Source organism: Oreochromis aureus, linkage group 13 (assembly GCF_013358895.1).
Source record: "Oreochromis aureus strain Israel breed Guangdong linkage group 13, ZZ_aureus, whole genome shotgun sequence".
Lineage (NCBI taxonomy): Eukaryota > Metazoa > Chordata > Actinopteri > Cichliformes > Cichlidae > Oreochromis > Oreochromis aureus.
In genome coordinates, this window is record NC_052954.1 from 34,113,382 (window position 1) to 34,133,340 (window position 19,959).

Consider the following 19,959-nt stretch of genomic DNA (forward strand, 5'->3'; position numbering starts at 1 on the left):
AACCTGCCCTTTAACACCTGGGAGAACGGTGACGTTTGCAAGAAGGCGATAGAAAGTCAAAGAAGCTGTGTCATGCTGGACCAGCATTACACACACACACACACACACACACACACACACACACACACACACACACACACTGCAGGAGATCAATGTGCTGCGACACGAGCCAGGCTGTCGTGACTCAGCACTGAGTCTTTGGATCTTTTCCTTGTCTCTCTGCTCCTCAGCCTCAGCTTCGTCTTCCCATCGTTTCATTTCTGCACATTCGAGGTCTCAGTGTCGGCATTTTGGTCGCCTCTTTTTTTCCCTTTGACTCTCGCTGCTCTCCTTCTGCTCTCCTGAATTAATAAGAAAACAAACAGAGCTTAAAGCTCAGATTAATAACTGACCGTCCTCACAGACTCTCAGGGTAAAATAAATGTTGGAGCCTTTTAACTGCAAATGTAAGAGAAATGATAGAAACGGCTGAGCGATGCAGTCCAGGATGGAGCTGTGAGTTCAGTCTCATAGTCCGCTGCTTAATGTTCAGCTGGTTTAGTGAAGTTTCAGAGTAAACTGAGCGTTTTCATCTGCACGAATCAGGTTAAAGTGCCTGTCTAGTAACCAGGAGAGCCTCAGTGCTGAGGCTTGTTTCTTTGGTTAGATAAACACAGGCGAGAGTGAACAGAGAGGATGCTGGGTAAACAGTGCTCGCTGTGTTCATAGAGTGGTGGGAGTGTGTTTGTTCTGTGTGAGGCTTCATTCACTGCGACTGGACACAAAGGCTCCTCTGTCTGACCTCCTGAGTGTGTGTGTGTGTGTGTGTTTGCATAGACGCACTTATGAGGACCCGTGACAGCGTCTCCACAGAGGTTTTTCACCTGTGTTTGTAAAACAGGTGCACATTTCCCAGACAGTGTCTGACTGGCTCAGCTCTGTTAACAGTGAGAACTGTGACCGGCTCTTACTGCTGCTTTCTTTTGTGCGTTAGCTTAAACTTGGAAAAAGTGCAGCACCAAGGCACTGCTGGGATTCGAACCCAGGATCTCCTGTTTACTAGACAGGCGCTTTAACCAACTAAGCCACAGCGCCTTGCATGTGTGCAGGTCACATGACCGCCTGCACACAGGAAGGTGTGGCCTTAAAGCTGGTCAAACTGTTTTCTGACTTCTTCAGTTTCAGACGACTTTGCCTCCGGGTGTGGAAGAAAAGGTGAACGGCCCACGATCACCTCCCACCTCGCCGCCACGGTCACGGTTAAACCTCCGTCCATCCAACGTCTCAGCTCAGCCTGTGTGTTTGGTAAAAACATAATGATAACTTTAAAGGCTGCTGATGTTGGCCATAAACATTATAATCAATGCAAACTGATCAGTTAATAAAGCTCAGTGTCAAGTTAGAGAGGACATATTTACGGTCTTCACACAAGGACACCGCTCGATAGGAGGCTGATAATAGTGCAGCAGCTGTTTCTAATAATAATGATAATAATAATAAGACGCCTGTTGTTGAGAACATGCTTACAGTTGACATGATTTGACAGTTTTGCTGTGAGTGAAGCGTGGGACACTCCTCTCCTTTCATTAAGGATGTCTCCTCTGCTAAGGAGCTAATAAAGGAAGCACTTTTCCTTGGTAGCTCTTATTGGATGTGCAGATGCTTTATGGTGACTTGTGTCAGACGGGGTCCACCTAAACACACCAACACTCTGATCTCTGTGTTAGTGTGGGAGGTTGTGAGGCAGCCATGATTTAAACTGGGGTAAAACTAGCAATCAAACCAGTAAAGGAGACCAGTACAGTTTTAAGGGGACCACACTCCCTACACTCTGACAGCTCTGACTGAGGCACTGCTGGGATTTGAACCCAGGATCTCCTGTTTATAAGACAGGTGCTTTCACCTGCTCAACCACAGCGCTGCAGTCAGCTGACCTGACAGCTGGTCATCAGTGAGGATTCATCTCTGCTGTAAAGTTGGACATGTTGAAACAATGCGCAGATATTTTGAACATGACATCAAAGTGCTCGTTACAACAGCGGCTTTCCTTAGGAGGAAAAACCTTCTGACCAATAAGACGCCAATGTCACGACTGTGATTCTGGACATATTAACAGTGACATCATCAGTGATTGTGTCACTGTGCAGGTCACAGAAAACCAGCCTCTACACAAACAGCACTTCCTGAGAGAAACTGCCTGCTGAGCCACGTTTGCAGAGCCACATTTAAGGACAGCTTTCAGCCTTTATGCACAGCTGGAACTTGAACCCTGAAACTCTGCGTCTGGACAACAGCTGCAAGGCACTGCTGGGATATGCACCCTGTTTACTAGCCAGCACTTTAACCAGCTGACCCACAGCGCCACGGTCTGCAAACCTGTTCCAGCCGTGAGCACACCTGTCACAGATGAGGAAAGCTCCAAAGGTTCATCTCTGCTGTAAGGCAGACACTTTAACCAGTGACATCACAGCTCCTCAGCTGTCAAAGGTTAGATTCAGTCACTGCACCATCTTGTGGTAGAAATCAGTATTGCACCAAAGAACAGCCAGGCCCTGCTTCAACCTCAGTTCAGTCATCAGTACTCAGACTCCTCTCAGGATGGATCAGCGTGTGAGTGCTGTCTCAGGCTGTTGTGCACCTGCTGATGTTTGTAACTTAGTTTCACCTACAGTCTCTAAATCTGCCTCCATCAGCACCAACGAGAGGAAAAGCTTGTTTGGACCTCGTCCTCCTTTTCAGCCACTGAAACACAAGCAGCCACATGAAAACCTCAGTAACTGATGCTTGGTTTGGATGCAGGCGTCCAGCTCAGTATCTCTACAAGTGTCTGTGTTGGCTCACACATGTGTCTGAGCTCCTGCAGCATGGAGCAAAGTCAGGTTTCAGACCAGAGTTCATGTTTGCAGAGGCGTGGTTAACAGATCCCCACCTACAGTCTGTTGGCAGACATCACTCACCGTACATACACCGCCTGGATCAAACTGAAAGTACAGCGCAGACACAAACGTGTTTATAGTATCTGACATACCATCAGTAATCCAGCTGAACAGATGACACCAGCGTCCTCATCAGGAGGGCGGTCTAACTGTCTGCAGATCACCTCAGTATCATCTAAGTCCCAGCCATCATCACAGATTGTTCCCCAGGAGCCACGCTGACAGAGTCCGAGTCTTCCAGAGCACCGAGTCGACCCAGCTAGTCTGAACAGAAGATGACTGACCTTCAGCAGAAAATGTGGGACTGTGTATAAAATGTCTGAACAGTTGATGCTATAATTTAATTAAATGTGTTGAATTAAAGCTGAAAGTTCTGAGTCGTGCAGTAAAACCTCCAAACTCACAGCAGAAATCACAGAGACAGAGATATCACAGACAAACAGTTTATTCCACAAAGCTGATCTGGGACCTGCTTACTGTGATCTTTGACTCTGAGCTGGTCGCCATGAATCACTGAGGTCATAAGGTCATACCTTCTCCAGCTTAACTTCGCAAAGTTAAACTTTTTTTTGTTTTAGTCTAAGGTGGACCTTCAAAAACTTATCACCGGGTTAATCTCATAACCTCTGGATTCAGGAGGCCACGTCACTCCTCACCACAGTCACGGAGGATTTTGTGGAGGCGTGGCTGCCATCTGCTGGTGATTTTGTGTCATTGTTCATTTGACCTGCTGGCAACAAGTGTTTGTTTTATTTATCAGAGCTTCTTACTTTTTTACCTGGAGCCAAACAGTGTGCAGACTTTTCCTCTGACCTTTCACAGCTCCGTGATAACAGCCACCCTCCATAAACCTGCTGAAGATGTGACTGACAGACTATAAACCAGGCTGAGCTTTGATGTGACCAAAAAATCAAAGCTGTTCACTCCTACATTTTGTAAACATTAAAAACTCAAACTGAGTTTACACAAATAAAGTTTACATGTAGAGATGGAAGTTCAGCTTCAAACTAGAAACTGATTCTGGGCTTGTGTAACTGCATGATATCAGTTTGTTCACTTCTACTGTTTCATGATAATAAATGACTATGAATAAAAAGGAAGCAGTGCAAACAAAACACAACAAATCCCTTCAGTTATGGATCACATACACTGCCAACCTGAAGATAACACTGTATATATTGTTTTTTATCTTTATGCTTTGTGTGAACAACTAAGGTGTGCTGCTTATGAAATCCATGAAGTGCTACAGAGAAAATTAAATTATATTTATGTAATCAACACATTTTGAACTCTTAAAGAAATATAACAAAAGCAAAGACACCAACCTGAACTAAAATGATCCATGTAGCAAACAAAAACTGTTGTCAGCCGCCACCCTTATATCGCCTTTGGGCTGTTGGAGCTTTGACCTGACTCTTAAAAAAATAATTGGTAAAAAAGCACTATGCTGCTGAAAGATGAAAAATAGATATTTGCAAAATTCTGCCTAAATATGTATTTTACCTGGTTAATGCGTGCGGCGGGGCGTGGTCTGCAGCGCTGCTGCAGGGGAGGCGGACGCACCTGAGCGACACCCGCAATCACGCCTCGCTGCCTTTACGTCTGCGCTATCTGTGCTGTTGTGTTGTTGGTGGTGTATGTCGGGCTGTGAGCTGCGAAGCTACAGCCGGCTGTATGCGTACAGCAACCGTGTGTGAAAAGTGCTCAATAAAGAGATGCTCAAAAGCATGCTCATGGAAACATCGTCGGGTCTGCCGTGATTTGTTTACAATGGGACTTCTGCTCCTGAACCTCTGCGCACAGAGTCCGCAAATCGGGGCTATACGAAGTCAGTTTACGCAGGACTGTAAGCTGTCATCTGTCAGGCGTGAACGGTGTTTGTTTTTAACATAGTTCACGGTGGAGAACAGCTGCTGACAATGTGGATCCGAAGATCCATAATTGGCCTACCTGGGGTCGAAAGTTTGGATAAATGCACGGCGTTTTGAGTGATGAAAAAATAATAGAATATAATTTTATTTTTATATTTCAATATCACAATAATCTTCCAATTTAGAACTACGAGTTAAAAAGAACTAACATAAATAAAATACACTTCAGCTAAATACTTCTAATTAGGGGTGGGTTTTTATAATCGATTTATCGATTAAAATCGATTCATTAAAATCCTGAATCGATTTTTTAATATAAATTTATTTTGCCCGAAATGCCAGAATCTCAGGTGAAACCTCACAAAATTTCAACAACCACCAAACAGCTAAGACAGTAAGTGAGAGCAGGAACACGGATTCTGACAAAGACGTAAACACACAGCGCGGATCAGTGAGATGTCGCCTTTCTCACCTGACGGCACGGACACGGTCGGGGCTGAAAGCCGACAGCTCGCTGATTCTGATGTTTCGGCGGGTCCGCGCTTTGTGTTCACGCCCTTTTTGCGCTGATTCTAAAGCTGTTAGTTTGATCTCTCTCCAAACAATATTGACCGAACCAGCAGCAAAAGAAGATCCAAACTACGCTTCACATAAACAACAACAACTCTGACTTTTACTGTTTTGCTTCCACCACGATAAAAATCACACTTCATGCACAGCTCTCTCTCTCTCTCTCTCTCTCTCTGTACTTCAAGAACAGTTTCCCGTCTAAAAATCTGTTTTCTGCATTATTCGCTTGCTTGTTACGCACAGGTCTACTGTTGTTTACAGCGCTGTCCGCCGCTGTTTTTTTTCCCTTTTACATTCTTCCGAAAAGAAAACCTAATTTCTGCCGTTCAATACTGAACAAATTTAAACTTTTTAAAATTATGCAAAATGCAAAACGCTCAGCCGTGTCTCTAATAAAACCGCTGTAACGTCAGAGGTAACGTTCATGTGTTGATTAATGGTTTTCTTCGTTTTGATGTACTGCAGAATATTTTTATAAAATCCCAGGCCAGGAAAACCACCTTCATGTTTTTCTGTGTTTTATCTTCAGCTACTTTGACACAAAGGCATCTGCTGTGACGCTCACACCTTTGATAAAGTCTTGCGTGTGTCAGCTTCCTTTTTATAGATACAAAAATATGTAAATGTACTGATCTGAATTATAATATTTCTGACTGTCAAAATTTCCCAGATTCAAATCAAATCGAATTAAATCGAATCGGAATTGAATCGATTCTAGAAATCAGTGACGATACCCAGCCCTACTTCTAATTTATTTGCCCAAACCACGCGGAGCCGCAGTATAAGGACTAAAGAGCCGCATGCGGCTCTGGAGCTGCAGGTTGCCGACCCCTGGTGTAGGAGATCAAAAGTTTCCCCCCAATTCAGTAATCCTGGCCTCCAGAGCTGCAAATATGCTACATTTGTTACAGGTATCATTACTGCTAAAGGAGGCCGAGGAGTAACTAAACATCTGACACAATGAGCAGGAAAGTGCAGGAGGGACAGGTGAAGTAGCCATGCGAGCTAAGCTAAGCTAGCAAAACAGTAAAGACACGGAGTGAATACTTTGGCTATAAATTAGCGAGTGAATCAATGAAAACTACAAGCTGCACAAAACACCACTGTGTGTTGGAACAGGAACAGGAAGTGATACTCTACAGCAGAGAGAGCAAACACCAAGTGACAGCACCACACAACAAAACACACTAGAGTGGAAAGCCAAGCACACTAATTTGCAATAAATGTGACATTTACAGTTCTGTTGCAGTTTGTGGCACACAAATGAACAGAAATGTGCAAAGGTGTTTGTTTTATCCAACCAGTAAACCGAGTAACAAGTTCAAACAGTACAGACATCTGTGTCATGCAGCAGAGAGGTGGTAGGTGTGAAAAACTGAGAGGTCTGAGTTTGTGATACCTCTGCAGTTTCTCTGCTTCTTTCTGTCAGTGTGACTTCTGGTGGGAGTTTTGTGGTTTTACTGCAGTATAAATGAGAAAACCAGTTGATGTTTTTTCCATTGAAGTTGGTACACAAGGCAGGCCTTTTTTAATAAACTTGTTCCTTCATGTTCAGTATTTTAATGCCATTAACTCAGAGCTCTCCCATCATGACTCCTCATCGGAAACCTTTGGTCATCTCATTTATTTCTGGGTTCAGTTCCAGGGTTTTACATCTACAGCTCAGCAAAGGTGAGTGTTTTAGACTAGAGTGGATGTTTACACACCTGCTGTTAATATTTCCATGTACAGACAGGTTCATTTAGACAGTGACACTTTCATACAGGCCTCCATTTTCAGAGGGTCAACAGTAATTGAACAGTTTACTGAAAAACAGTTTCATGGCTGTGTGACTCTAGAGAAGGAGAGAAACAGCTGGTGCTCTGAAGCATACCACATCACATGTCAAACATGGTGGAGGTAATGTTATGGCTCGGGCCTGTACGGCTGCAGTGGAAGCGGGTCACGGTTTATGATGTGACTGCTAATCGAAGCAGCAGGATGAACTGTGACGTGTACGGGGCTGTGCTCTCTGCTCAGAGTCACACAAATGCTGCAAAACTGATCGGACAGAGCAGATGGAGTATGAGCCAAAGCAAACTGTAAAAGCAAATAAAGTAAAGAAATGGGACGAAATTTGAAGTTTGACAGTTGAAGATGGCACACCTGTTTTCTTCCATATACGGCATTAAATATGACACGTGTGTGGCTTTATGTCCACTGTATTGTTCACTGCTTTGTAAGACAGCAGGAAGTGTGTCAGAAGAAAATTATGTTTTGATCAGTTACATGAAATGTATTCTTTTTATAATTAAGCACATGTCTATGTGACTTTTCACCTAGTAACTTGTGTGATGAACCTATGCAGCTACTAACCGCTTCCTGTCTTCAGAGAACATTTAGATATAGAGAAGTGAAACCTCAGCTCTGAGTTCTGAGAATAACTCTGTTATCTTTGTACACACACACACACAGAAGTATAAATAAAAAACGCAGACAGAGATGAAACGCAGATCCTGTGTTTCATGACTGCCCCTCGCGAGCGAAAGAACTGCAGTGTTTGTGTGTTTTCTAAACTCAGGAGTCTTGGCTAAAGAAAAGAACGGCAGGGTGATTTAAAGAAATCCCCTGTCAAAGTGTCTTAAAGCCACAGCGTTCAGTCTTATCTGCAGCTTTCTGCCACTGACGGCTCATTTCATCTTGTGTGTCTCAGCCATGTGGACACAGCAGACAAACTTCTTCTTGTTGGCCACAGGTGAGATGCATTTGACATCACTGAGTAGTTTTCTTATCTCGGCATGTTTCACTTTACAGTCCAGAGAATAATCAGCCTTATTTTTCTTTTCTACAGTCTCTTATGTGTCAGCTGCTGCAGGTCGGTCATGTTTGACAAAATGAGTCTAAATGATAAAGTTTGGTGTAAATAACATGCCATAAATACTGTGCACGCTCTTCTTTCTTCTGTTAGATGGTCAGATCAGATTAGCTGGGTCTGGGTCGACTCGCTGCTCTGGAAGAGTTGAAATCTATCACCGTGGCTCCTGGGGAACAATCTGTGATGATGACTGGGACTTAAAAGATGCTGCGGTGGTCTGCAGACAGTTAAACTGTGGAACAGCACTGAGTGCCACTACAGATGCTCACTTTGGTGAAGGAACTGGGCCGATCTGGCTTCATTATTTGGTCTGTGCAGGAACCGAAACGTCGCTACGTAAGTGCGATCATGGAGGATTTCGGCAACAAGACTGTGGACATCATGAGGATGCTGGTGTCATCTGTTTAGGTGAGATATGTTTGGATTACGCACGGTGTGTCAGATACTGTAAACGCATGTTTTTGGCTGCACTGTACATGTAGTTTTTTCATCCACTCAGTGTAGTTTAGTTAGTCTCTGCATGCTGAACAGCAGGTTTGGTTATCGTACTGAGCAGCAGTTCAGTTATGAAATGTTTCTTGTTCAATATGAATGCAGCTGTAATCCACAGAGAAATATGCCCACAGTTCTCTAAGCTATAAAGCTGAAACTAGCTTTGTCCACACAGCGAGGGTATAATGAGTAAACTTCAACTTATTAACTTAAACGTAAATATGTCCAATGCAGAAATTTAAATAGTTACTACAAAGTGAGAAATAACACACGTTCGTTGTGTTTTGTGTTCAGGGGTCAGGCTAGCTGGGTCGACTCTGTGTTCTGGAAGAGTTGAAATCTACCACAGAAACTCGTGGAGAACAGTCTCTGATGATGGCTGGGACTTCACTGACGCTCAGGTGCTCTGTAATGAGCTGGACTGTGGAACGCCAGTTAATGTCACACACTTTGGTGAAGGATCAGGAGAAATCTGGTTTGATAATGTGACGTGTTCAGGAAATGAAACATCTCTAACTGAGTGCAGAAGATCTGAGATAAAAAGCAGCAGACTCCATAAATATGCTGGTGTTATCTGTTCAGGTGAGTTACATTATATATAGTTATTCTGTTATACACATGTTTGCAGACTGATACTAACTTCTGTGAGATTATACATACAGCGGTCCCTTGTTTATCGCGGGAGTTACGTTCTAAAAATAACCCGCGATAGGTGAAATCTGCGAAGTAGCCAACTTTATTTTTTACAATTATTATAGATGTTTTAAGGCTGTAAAACGCCTCACTACACACTTTATACACTTTTCTCAGACAGGCGTGAACATTTTCACACTTTTCTCTCTTGTTTAAACTCTCAAAGTTCAAACCTTCGTAGAAAAATACGTCCAGTGTTATAGAATGAAACCAAAGATCAAACCCTGTTTTCAGGTCCAGAACATGAAACAACTGAATTATGCTCTTTGACAAATTTCAGCTCGTTGCAAGTCCCTGCACAAAAAACATGGAAATCTAGGCAAGAACCCAGAGTGAAAGCTGTGTGATTGCTGACCAGCAGACCCTGAACTTCAAAAGGTAACAGACTGATGAGCAGTCAGTATGCAGCCTCCATTTCTGCAGTGGCTGTAACTGTGGCCATTGCCTTGAGGTGGCTTTCTAGGCAGGGAGCTTCTTCCATGGCACTGGGACAGGCAGCTGGGGACCGGTAGGCCGGCCGCCCCGCTCCACTTCCTCCGTCCCAGCGGCCAGATGGTCCTCCGCTAAGGTGACTGCTGCCTCCAGGCTCACCAGCCAGTGGCACAGAACACACTGCGCAGTATGCCCGGGGAGCACCTCCACAAACTGCTCCAGCATGATCTTTGCGAGCATGTGGGCCTCCTCCTCCAATGGTCCCGGCTGTAGCCATCTTGCGGCTGCATCTTGCAACTTACATGCCCAGTAAGTACTGGCCCAAAACCGTCGCCTGTGGTTGTCGGGAGAGAGGCCCAGATGATCCAGCACCACGGCACCTGCCAGTCAGTTCCATACCTCCATCTGCTGCTCGACTTGGTCCCACAACGTAGCCAGCTGCTCATCGTGAGCTCCATGGCAATAATGAATAAATGTGTGGAAACACTGCTGTTCAATCTTCTGTGTTGTTTCTTTTGTACCCAGTTCCTCTGCAGCAGCCCAGCATCTCTCTGACGTCTCCTAATGGAGGACTGGTCTGGGGTCCTGAAGGTGCAGAGATCACCAAGGGCTCCAGCTTTGTCTTCAGCTGCTCCATTAACTCCAGATATACTTCAGGCTGTTTCAGGCTCTTCTTCTCTGGTGTGAACCTCACAGAGCCTGCAGTCAGAAACTCAGCCAGCTTTAGTTTCCCTGCAGCTGAGTATGAACACCAGGGCAGCTACAGCTGTGTGTATGAGTTACTGCTGCCATCAAGGACATTCACTTCTGCTGAGTCAGCACCAATTCGTCTCATCATCACATGTAAGTAGAGCGCAGGACTCAAATCCAGCAATGCGGTAGTTTATCAGCAGTAACTGAATGACACATAGATTGAACATACATGTTGTTTCAACAGCTCTACATGTAAATACAAGGATGTATGTATAGATACTTGTGACTCCATGATTGTAATACAGGGTTACTCTGCTGTCCACTGTGAGGACTGCTCCTCTTCTAGGACCCTGTTTAGATCTGAAAATTGATGGGAAAGACTTTTAAACCATTCAACATGTAAACATTTGAAGTTTTCAACAACCTGACACGATACACTTTCAAATGTTCTAAAGAGCTTGAAAAGAAAGTGAATGGAGTTCTTTAAGACTTTTCACCTCTCATCCATGAGGCGTCTTCACTTCTAAAACCAAAAGGTGGAAAGTCTAAGTCCTTAGAGAAACAGGACATCATCATCCGTTATGTGGCAGGTTTATCAGAGGAACTCAGGAGAGTCTCCTCCAAGCACAACATCCCAGTTTAGACCCAGACACACACTCAGACACAAACTGCTTCATCACAAACTCAACAACGTAGCTGTGCAGTGAGGAGCGCTCAGACCTCTACACTGGAGACACCAAACACTTCATAAACACACAACATAGACGAGCCACCTCGACAGGACAAGACTCAGCTGTACGTCTGCATCTAAAGGTCAAAGGTCACTCTTTGAGAATACCAATGTTCATATTTTGGACAGAGAAGATGGTTTGAAAGAGGAATGGAAGAAGACATCTATGTCCACTGTGATCCTTGAACAGGGGCGGGGCTTATGACACCAGCTCTCTGCCATCCAGTTGAGATCCTTTTCGGACGCCTTAACGCCCACTCATGTCTTACATCAGGTGACCTGAATATGTCACGTGATAGGGTGAGGCAAGGTCTCACAGTGGCTTCACCTGAAACCTCTGCTGATAATGACCCACACCTTTTTTCTCACCTTGGCTCATGTGATGAGTCACATGATTGACCACCATTACCTGGATGAATGACAACCTACACAGACAGAACTGCTCATACAGCATCACTTTTCATGTTGCAGATTTCCCAGAAACATGTTGTAATCGTTTTCTCTCGTGGTTCCTTGGTGGCTGCTGGTGGTGTCAGCAGCTCCTGGGATCCTGGTGCTCCTGCTGGTCCTGTTGGTGGTCGCTCTGGTCCTCTGGAGAAGACGACGAGCCAGGCGGTTTGATCCCAACGTCCTGATCCAAAGTCTGTGCTCATCAGAACAAACAGTATACAGTGGAAATAAGTTTCTGACACTCTGTTGAATTCACCATTTTAACCTTTTAGAAATAAATGATCAGTTTATAATTTCATAATTGATCATTTTATAGCAGGTTTATTTTAACAGTGGAAGGCATTCTGTACCAGTTACAAATAAATGTGCATTTTAGTGGGAAAGAAGTATTTGATCCTAACTGTTGTTGACAAGCACAGCTGTGAGATGTTTCCTGTAGCAGGTCACCAGGTTTGTCTCAGCTGATTTTAAACTTCTCCTCAGTGCAGAGCAGAGATGAGCAGTAATGCATTACTTGTAACGCGTTACTGTAATCCGATTACTTTTTTCAAGGAATGAGTAATGTAAGGGATTACTATTGCGAAAACGGTAATTAGATTACCGTTACTTTCCCGTAGGAACGCTGCGTTACTAAAACCGTGACTCTTTCGTGAGTGTCTCATGACAGTGACGTAAGCGAGTGCGACGTTCGTGACAACAGCTGTGTGCAGATCAACAATGGATAATATATCGAGTGCGGGAGAGAGTATGAGCGTGCAGCGTTTAAAGCGTGGAAGTACTGACCTTCCACGTTACTGATTACTTTTTTCAAGTAACTTGACCAACACTGGTGCAGAGGATCCTTAAGGTTTCTAGAAACACTTCAGCTCTCTGGAGGTTTTCTATTGGATTAAAGTCAGAGACTGACCAGGCTGTGCCATGACTGTAATGTGTTTCTTCATGACTCACTTCTTGATAGCCTCAGTCGTATGTTTTGGGTCAAAAGTCCTCCATATTGCTTTTCCCTGCCTAAGATTTCCTGTCTTTCCCTCAGTGTGATGCAGTAATTCGTTCTTTTCCATTCAAACAGCTCAGATTGGTCTCATCTAACCCATCAAATTCTCCCAGGTCTCATCAGAATCATTCATGTGTTCATTGACAAACTTCACATGGACGTGAGCTCTTCAGCAAGAGTACCTCTGTGTGCTGCAGGGTTTCAAACCGTCACAGTGTAATGTCCCAGCTGCTTTGAGATCCTTCATGAGATCCTCCAGTGTAGTTCTGGAGTTATCCCTCACTGTTCCATCCGTTTGAGAATAATCTCACACACAGGTCTCATCTTCTCTTCAAGCTGCTTGCTGATGTTCCTGCAGCCCACTCCCGCTATAGTGGAGGTCAGCAGTCTGTCCCCGACATCCTCGTACAGACCTTTGTGCTTCCCACAGTGGTGAGGCTGAAGGCGTGAACAGGCTGGGGTTCAGGTGTAGTTAATGCTGGCTTGGTAACTGTTAATCAGTAAAATGCACATGAATTTGTAGCTGTTTGATTTGTCTTTCATAATGAAACCTGACACATACTGCTCATTATGAATTCAACAAGGAATCAAATATTTGTTTGTTTCATGACGAAAACCATTTTCTGTGTTTTCTGTTCATACTTACTGATTCAGTTCTGCTGCTTGTGTTTCAGTGGCTGCCACAAACAGATATGAGGATGATGAGTGTGTAATTATTTGGGCTACAGACAATAATTAAGTTATAGACTATATTTATATGAAAAACATGTATATTTACTGGATTTGAATTATTTTAACCATATGTAACCACCTGCATATGTGTTTGAAAAAAAAGGCTTCGATTTTGCCACCCCATTTGATTTCTTTGCCCCCTCATGCCACCCTAAGAAAATTTCTCTAGATCCGCCCCTGCACCCTTTCCTATTGGTGGAAAAATGGACCAACCAAAAAATGATATGGCAACGTGGCATCTAGTTGTTAAGAAACGGGGGGAAGTTTTAGGAGTGACGGCGGTGTTCTGAGATGTGAGAGATTTGAGACGTTTAGCGCAAATCTTGTGTAGTTAGTGTGTAGTTAGTGTGTAGTTAGTGTGTGGTGTAGTCAATGGTTTTGTTGTGTGTGTCAGAACAATGAGGCGGCTGCTGAATGTTACAGGTGTTACAGCAGTGATACATCTCCTGTTGTCAGGCCTGCAGGTATCAGGCTGTTGTTCTCCTTTATCTCATAGTGGACAGAAACTATTTTTGGAGTGACACAAATAATTTGTGTGGCATCAGATTTGATGCAGAACAGCTGATTGTTCTGTAAATAGTTTGAAATGTTTGTTTAAAAACGCCTTGGCTGCATTAAAAAAAATAAATAGCTGCAAAAAACTTTGTTGTTTGCAAAACTCAGTTACTTTTTGAAGTAGTAACTATATAATTAATTGCCCAGCATTGGTCATTATATGCTGTATTTTGCAGACAGAGTTACAGACTCTCTCCCAGACCACAGACTCATAATACAAGTCAGAGCTTCATGAAAAAAGAAAGTTGTGTTTTCAAAATTGGAGTTCAAGTTATTTTTACTTCCAATAGTGTTAACATACTACACAGGTCATGAACGGGATTTTTTACATTTTCATTGTAAGTGGGCTAAAGCAGTTAATTAAAAGTAGTCTAACATAAATGTAAATGCTGTAATTTGATTATTTTAATAAACCATGTAACTTGGATGGATTAGATGCTGGCGTGACCACAGTGCACACGTCTGATGTTGCTCACAGTGGTCCAAGGGACGCTCAGGGAGTTTGTGAGTTTGCTCAGACACATGAAAAATTAGAGGGAACATTGGACCCCTGACAACTCAGGGACGAATGACTCTGGGAAGCCACCGAACCAATTCCTGTTCCGACAACCAGAACCTACCTACATTGGCACATGGACTGTCAGGCTCATGTATGAGACAGGCAAGATGAAGCAGGTAATTGCCAAGATGGAAAACAACAACCTGATCAGCTCCGACACAGACCAACACCACCTAATCAAACAGGCCGATGAAGATCACCCCATTTACTGTGGCAGGCCAACCAGAGAAGGAAGGCCATTACCTTAATGAAGAACAGGAAGGCTGCTGGACCTGACGATATACCAGCAGAACCCTGAAAGCAGATTTACTGTCGATTTACAACTACGGGCTGAGCAAGCAGCTTCCAACAGAACTGATCATGCACAGATCAGACCGCAACGCTCCGCATCATAGTCGAACAGCCTTCAGAGTGCTCCCCACATTTGTTATAACATAAATGTAATTCCATACACTTTTATTTTTTTTATTTAAAAAACATGCTTCAAATGTTTGAAAATTGACGAGTCTCTTGACTTGGTAGCTGGATCCTCCTGGTTCTCCACCCTGGACCTGCGAAGTGGATACTGGTGGGTGCCACTGTCCCCAGAGTCCATACCAAAGACGGCCTCCTGCACCAACAGGGGACTATAGCAGTTCAGAGTCCTGAGCTTTGGCCTATGCGATGCCCCCGCCACTTTTGAGAGGCTTATGGACAGTGTGCTGGCTGGTGTCCCACGAGATCAGCGTCAAGTCTACCTGGATGATCTTTTGGTGCACCGGAGCTCCTTTGACGGCGCTCTGGATGCACTGAGTCAGATGATGGAAAGAGGGACAGCTAGAGGCCTGAAACGGAGGTAGAGTTTCTGGGTCACGAGCTAGTTCATGAGGGCATCAGAAGTTTGGAGGAAAAAAATCCACACCATTAAAGACTGCCCCACCCTGACAGACCAGGTGCAACTTAAAAGCTTCCTAGGACTGGCTTCTTATTACACAAAATTTGTTTACACAAAATTGCTCTCCTCCATAGTTGGACCACTAAGTGGGAAGTGAGAAGACAAGACGTGAGAACTCACGGCGACGGACTGCACAACAAAGCTCTCCTGCAGTGTACTCCTGGTGGTGGATGTGGCAGAGTGGAGGGCAAAGTGGACACTGACCTCCTGTCAGTCCTGCAGTGGCTAGAGAGTGAGCAGTGACCCCACTGGGATGAAGTCACCGTGCTTTCTATCTCTACCAAGGGACAGTGGGGCAGGTTTAACGCTCTTAGGCTGAAGGAGGGGGTGTTGGAGTGTCCCTGGAAAGATCCTGCCACAGGGAGAAGAAGTGGCAGGTTGTGGTGCCAAGGTCACTGAGGTCAGCTGTGCTGGAAGCCTGCCATGGGAGCACTGGCTCTGGCGTATTTGGTGTCTCCAAGACCGGGGTCTACAGTCCAAAGAGAAGAGAAGGTAGGTGTCACAAACTGGATAGCAGCTGGGTGGGGTCCTGCAAGTTGGGGAAGTGGTTTACAGGGTGCAAGTGCCTCCTATCCGGTCGTTAAGTGATGACGTGACGAATCCTACTTCCGGGCCTAAAGCAGTCTGCGTTTAATATGGCTTTTGTGTTGTTAACATGTTTAATGTTTTGTATTTTCTTCTATTTAATCTCAAAAAGCTCCTAAAACAGTCAGTGATCACTGTTGACCTCCCTCGGCTTTTATTACCGCTAATCATTTATTAAAGCTCAGTTTTTAAAACCTTACGATGTAACTACAGCACAGCCCATGCAGCAGTATATGAATAACTAACCTCGTATTGTGGATGGATTATCTCAGTTGTTCTCCTGGCTGAAGTTTGGTCCTTTACAGCATCCTGCCATGCGATTACATTTGTTCCTGACCACTGAGAACACTCACGTTAACTTTTATCGAGTGGAAAAAAGTTAGCTTGTTTATATTATGCTAACATAGCTGTGTCGCTAGCGGTCACGTAGCACATCATTATATATATATATATATATATATATATATATATATATATATATATATATATATATATATATATATATATATATATATATATATATATATATATATATATATATATATATATATATATATATATATATATATATATATATATATATATATATATATATATATATATATATATATATATATATATATATGTGTATATATATGTATGTATGTATGTATGTGTGTATGTGTGTATGTATGTATGTATGTATGTATGTATGTGTATATGTGTATGTATATATATACATCTATGTCCACTGTGAGCGACCATCTTTGAACAGAGGCGGTGGTTTACGACACCAACTGTCTGCCATCTATAATCCAGTTTTGAGTTCCCTCCCCAGACGCCTTAACGCCCACTCACATCCTGGGCCATCTGACCTCAGGAAATCACATGATAGGGTGGGGCCAGGTTTCACTATGAGCTCACCCGAAACCCTGGCTGATTAGGTCCCACACCCGCTTTCACACCTTGGCGCATGTGATTAGAGGATCACCAGGGGTCCCTTTGTCCCTCCTTGGGGGATACTCCCACTGGGTTTAAATCTGGGACTCTCGGCCATTTGACCTTAGAACTGAAGAAGCTTCTCGGATGAGAGGTGAAACGTCTTCAAGCAACTCAAAGAAGTCCAGACGCTTTTCTTTGCAAACGCCTTTGACTGCTTGGCCTTAATTGCACTCACCTGTCACTCGTTATATAAGGACTGCACTCACCTACTCCTCACTCTTTCTTCACTCCCACATGGGGCGGCAGCTGAGGTGAGTTTCTCTTTGAGTCTCCTGAGTTCATGTATTACTTTGAGTTACTTAAATCATACTTTATTTCCTTTCAGAGATAGCAGTCCATGTGTGTCTTTCCTTCCTTTACCCATTATTCAATAAAACGACAAAACCTGTAAATGATTGACTGCTTATTCTCATTCTAATTGGATGAGCCCATGATGATGACTACTTAAACCCTGAACCTTCCTTCCTCCAAAACAAGGATGGTACAACACAGAAGAGCGACCTCGTCAGGCCAGGACTCTGCAGTCTATTCACACCTACAGGCCAGTGGACACTCTTTCAATGATGAGGATGTACACATCCTGGACAGGGAGGAACGCTGGTTTGAGGGCGGAGTCAAGGAGGCCATTTACGTGAAAAGGGAAAGACCATCTCTGAATCGAGGAGGGGGCCTAAGGGTACATCTGTCACCATCTTACAATGCTGTGATTGCAGCCATTCCCCAACTCTCTGTGAATGGGACTCATGGCCATTGATCAGTGGTTGTTGATCAACAGCAGTGTTGGGCAAGTTACTTTGAAAAAGTAATTAGTTATAGTTACTAATTACTTCTTCAAAAAAGTAATTGAGTTAGTAACTGAGTTACAAGATTCTAAAAGTAATTAATTATAATTACTTGAAAAGTAACTATTGTGTTACTTTAAAAAAAAAGTTTAACCCTCTGGGGTCCAGAGTATAATTGGCCATTTTTTGCTACTTTTGATGTTTCCTCCACATTTTGCCTTTAAAAACTATTTACTTTGCCTTGTTAGGTATCATCCTTTTCAGCACAACCTCACGTGTCTGAATTTACAGTTATGTTTTCATTTTGACATACTGTATTAGTACAATTGATCTAAAATCAGACAAAAAACATAAAATCCGAGTAGAAAAAGTAAATTTTTTTTACTGTAACAACCACAAACATGTTTAATGAATCATATTTCATAACTTTAAATGCAAATATAAGGCTGGGGAAACTTGCAGTCAGCTGAGACTGAAGAAGTCACCTGGATGATGATGAAACGTTTCTCCCACTGAAAACGTCCAGATGAACAGAATCAACCTTTTGGGATTTCCTTACCTGGATGACTGAGGATGCATCAAGACACTTTTTCACATCACTGTACATGTTTCATTTCATAATTACAGTAGGAAGACTAACAAATACAAACACTCATGTAAAAGTTTAAGTCTTTCATGTATTCATGTTGACTGATGTTTCTACTTACATGTGATGATGACATGAATTGGTGGTGACTCAGATGACTGGAATTCCTTCATTGACACATTTATCTCATACACACAGCTGTAGCGACCCCAGTGTTCATACTCAGCTGCAGGGAAACTAAACCTGGCTGAGTTTCTGACAGCAGGCTTTGTGTACTTTTGGTTGGATCCAGAGAAGATGAGCATGAAACGGCCTGGAGTATATCTGGATGTAATGGAGCAGGTAAACTCAAAGCTGGAGCCTCCTGTGATCTCTGCACTTTTGGGTCCCTGCACCGATCCTCCATCATATCTCAGGGAGATGCTGGGCCGCTGCAGTGACTCTGTAGTAAAACAGAACAAAATGAAGACCTGAAACAGTGTGCACCAGTTTCCCAGTGTGAACGTTAAACATTTCACTTGACTTAACTTTCTTTTCTTGGGATGCAAGACTGCCTCCCAAGTGGTACCCCAGATACTGTACCACCCTCTGTCCAACCACGCACTTCTGCGGGTTGGCTTAGGCCTTGCCCACCTCAGGGACTCCGGGACCGTGGCCACCCGCTGCACATGCTCCGCCCAGGTGGATGATAACATCATCGAGGTAGGTGGCAGCATATGCAGTGTGTGGACGCAGCACTCGGTCCATGAGGCACTGGAAAGTGACAGGGGCTCCGAATAAGCCGAACAGAAGTGTGATGAATTGATACAAACTGCTCCTCAGACTCTGCAGATAAGAGAATGTGCCAGTAACCCTCGGTTAAATCTAGTGTCAAAAAAACGAGCAGTACCTAACCTGTCCAGGAGCTCATCGAGCCGGGGCATGGAGTGGGCATCAAACTGTGAGAGCTCATTCACCTTGCGGTAGTCGACACATACCCATCTTTCTTCACTACAAGAACTTTGGAGCTACACCACGCGCTGTGCAACTCTTCCCTTACTCCCATTTTCAGAATGTCAGCCAATTCTTTCTGAACAATGGGGACGTGAACACACTGTCATGCCAGGCTGCATTACAGAATCCCGACACACTGCTTATTAATCTACTGAATCTGGGCCAGTCCATTCCCAAAATTAAGGGGTGTGTCAGGCGCGAAGGAGCGTGCAGCATCCTGGCGTGCAAGGGGTACAAGCGTTAGTGGTGCTGATGGTCCTCAGGGGAGAGGCTGTAAACTTCCCTGGTGTAAGCTGACTCAATAAAGTCAACGAAACCACAAAAGCAGAGACAAGATCTTGAGACTACTGAAACTAACACCCCCTGTCCCTTGGCTGTATCTAGAAAATCTACCTAGAAATGATTAACATAGTCGTTAGCATTAGGCAGCCCTGGCAGAATCCAACATCCTCCACGGTGGTAAAAGCAGAAAACTTGCTTTGTTCCGTTTATAAAATCAAAAAAGACACGAGGACCTCTTTAAGTTTCTTGAAGACGTTTCACCTCTCATCCAAGAAG

At 43.8% G+C, this 19,959-nt stretch overlaps 1 protein-coding gene and 2 non-coding genes across 4 annotated transcripts; 1 reads left to right on the forward strand and 2 right to left on the reverse strand.

Annotated features, from left to right (window-relative positions):
* Positions 1-1,000: 1,000 nt before the first annotated feature.
* Positions 1,001-1,074, reverse strand: trnat-agu. Its single transcript has one exon. It is a non-coding gene; the product is annotated as a tRNA-Thr (tRNA).
* Positions 1,075-1,826: 752 nt separating this feature from the next.
* trnai-uau lies at positions 1,827-1,900 on the reverse strand. The gene has a single exon. It is a non-coding gene; the product is annotated as a tRNA-Ile (tRNA).
* Positions 1,901-7,849: 5,949 nt separating this feature from the next.
* Positions 7,850-13,478, forward strand: LOC120443268 (deleted in malignant brain tumors 1 protein-like). Of its 2 annotated transcripts, XM_039621541.1 has the most exons (7): positions 7,850-8,090; positions 8,187-8,210; positions 8,304-8,618; positions 8,997-9,284; positions 10,353-10,670; positions 11,790-11,891; positions 13,369-13,478. In XM_039621541.1, exons 1-7 carry the CDS (start codon positions 8,051-8,053, stop codon positions 13,431-13,433), a joined length of 1,152 nt encoding a protein of 383 aa, XP_039477475.1. In that variant the 5' UTR covers positions 7,850-8,050; the 3' UTR covers positions 13,434-13,478. The 2 variants fall into 2 exon arrangements, with proteins under 2 accessions (XP_039477475.1, XP_039477476.1); XM_039621542.1 differs by lacking the exon at positions 13,369-13,478 and having other exon boundaries at positions 11,722-12,304.
* Positions 13,479-19,959: the final 6,481 nt, after the last annotated feature.

Bases quoted from the DNA above. Each gene is read 5' to 3' on its own strand.
- LOC120443268 (XM_039621541.1), top strand. From the start codon at position 8,051: ATGTGGACACAGCAGACAAACTTCTTCTTGTTGGCCACAG. The intron at 8,619-8,996 runs GTGAGATATGTT...TTTTGTGTTCAG, and splicing joins TGCTGGTGTCATCTGTTTAG to GGGTCAGGCTAGCTGGGTCG. The intron at 11,892-13,368 runs GTCTGTGCTCAT...CTTGTGTTTCAG, and splicing joins TCCCAACGTCCTGATCCAAA to TGGCTGCCACAAACAGATAT.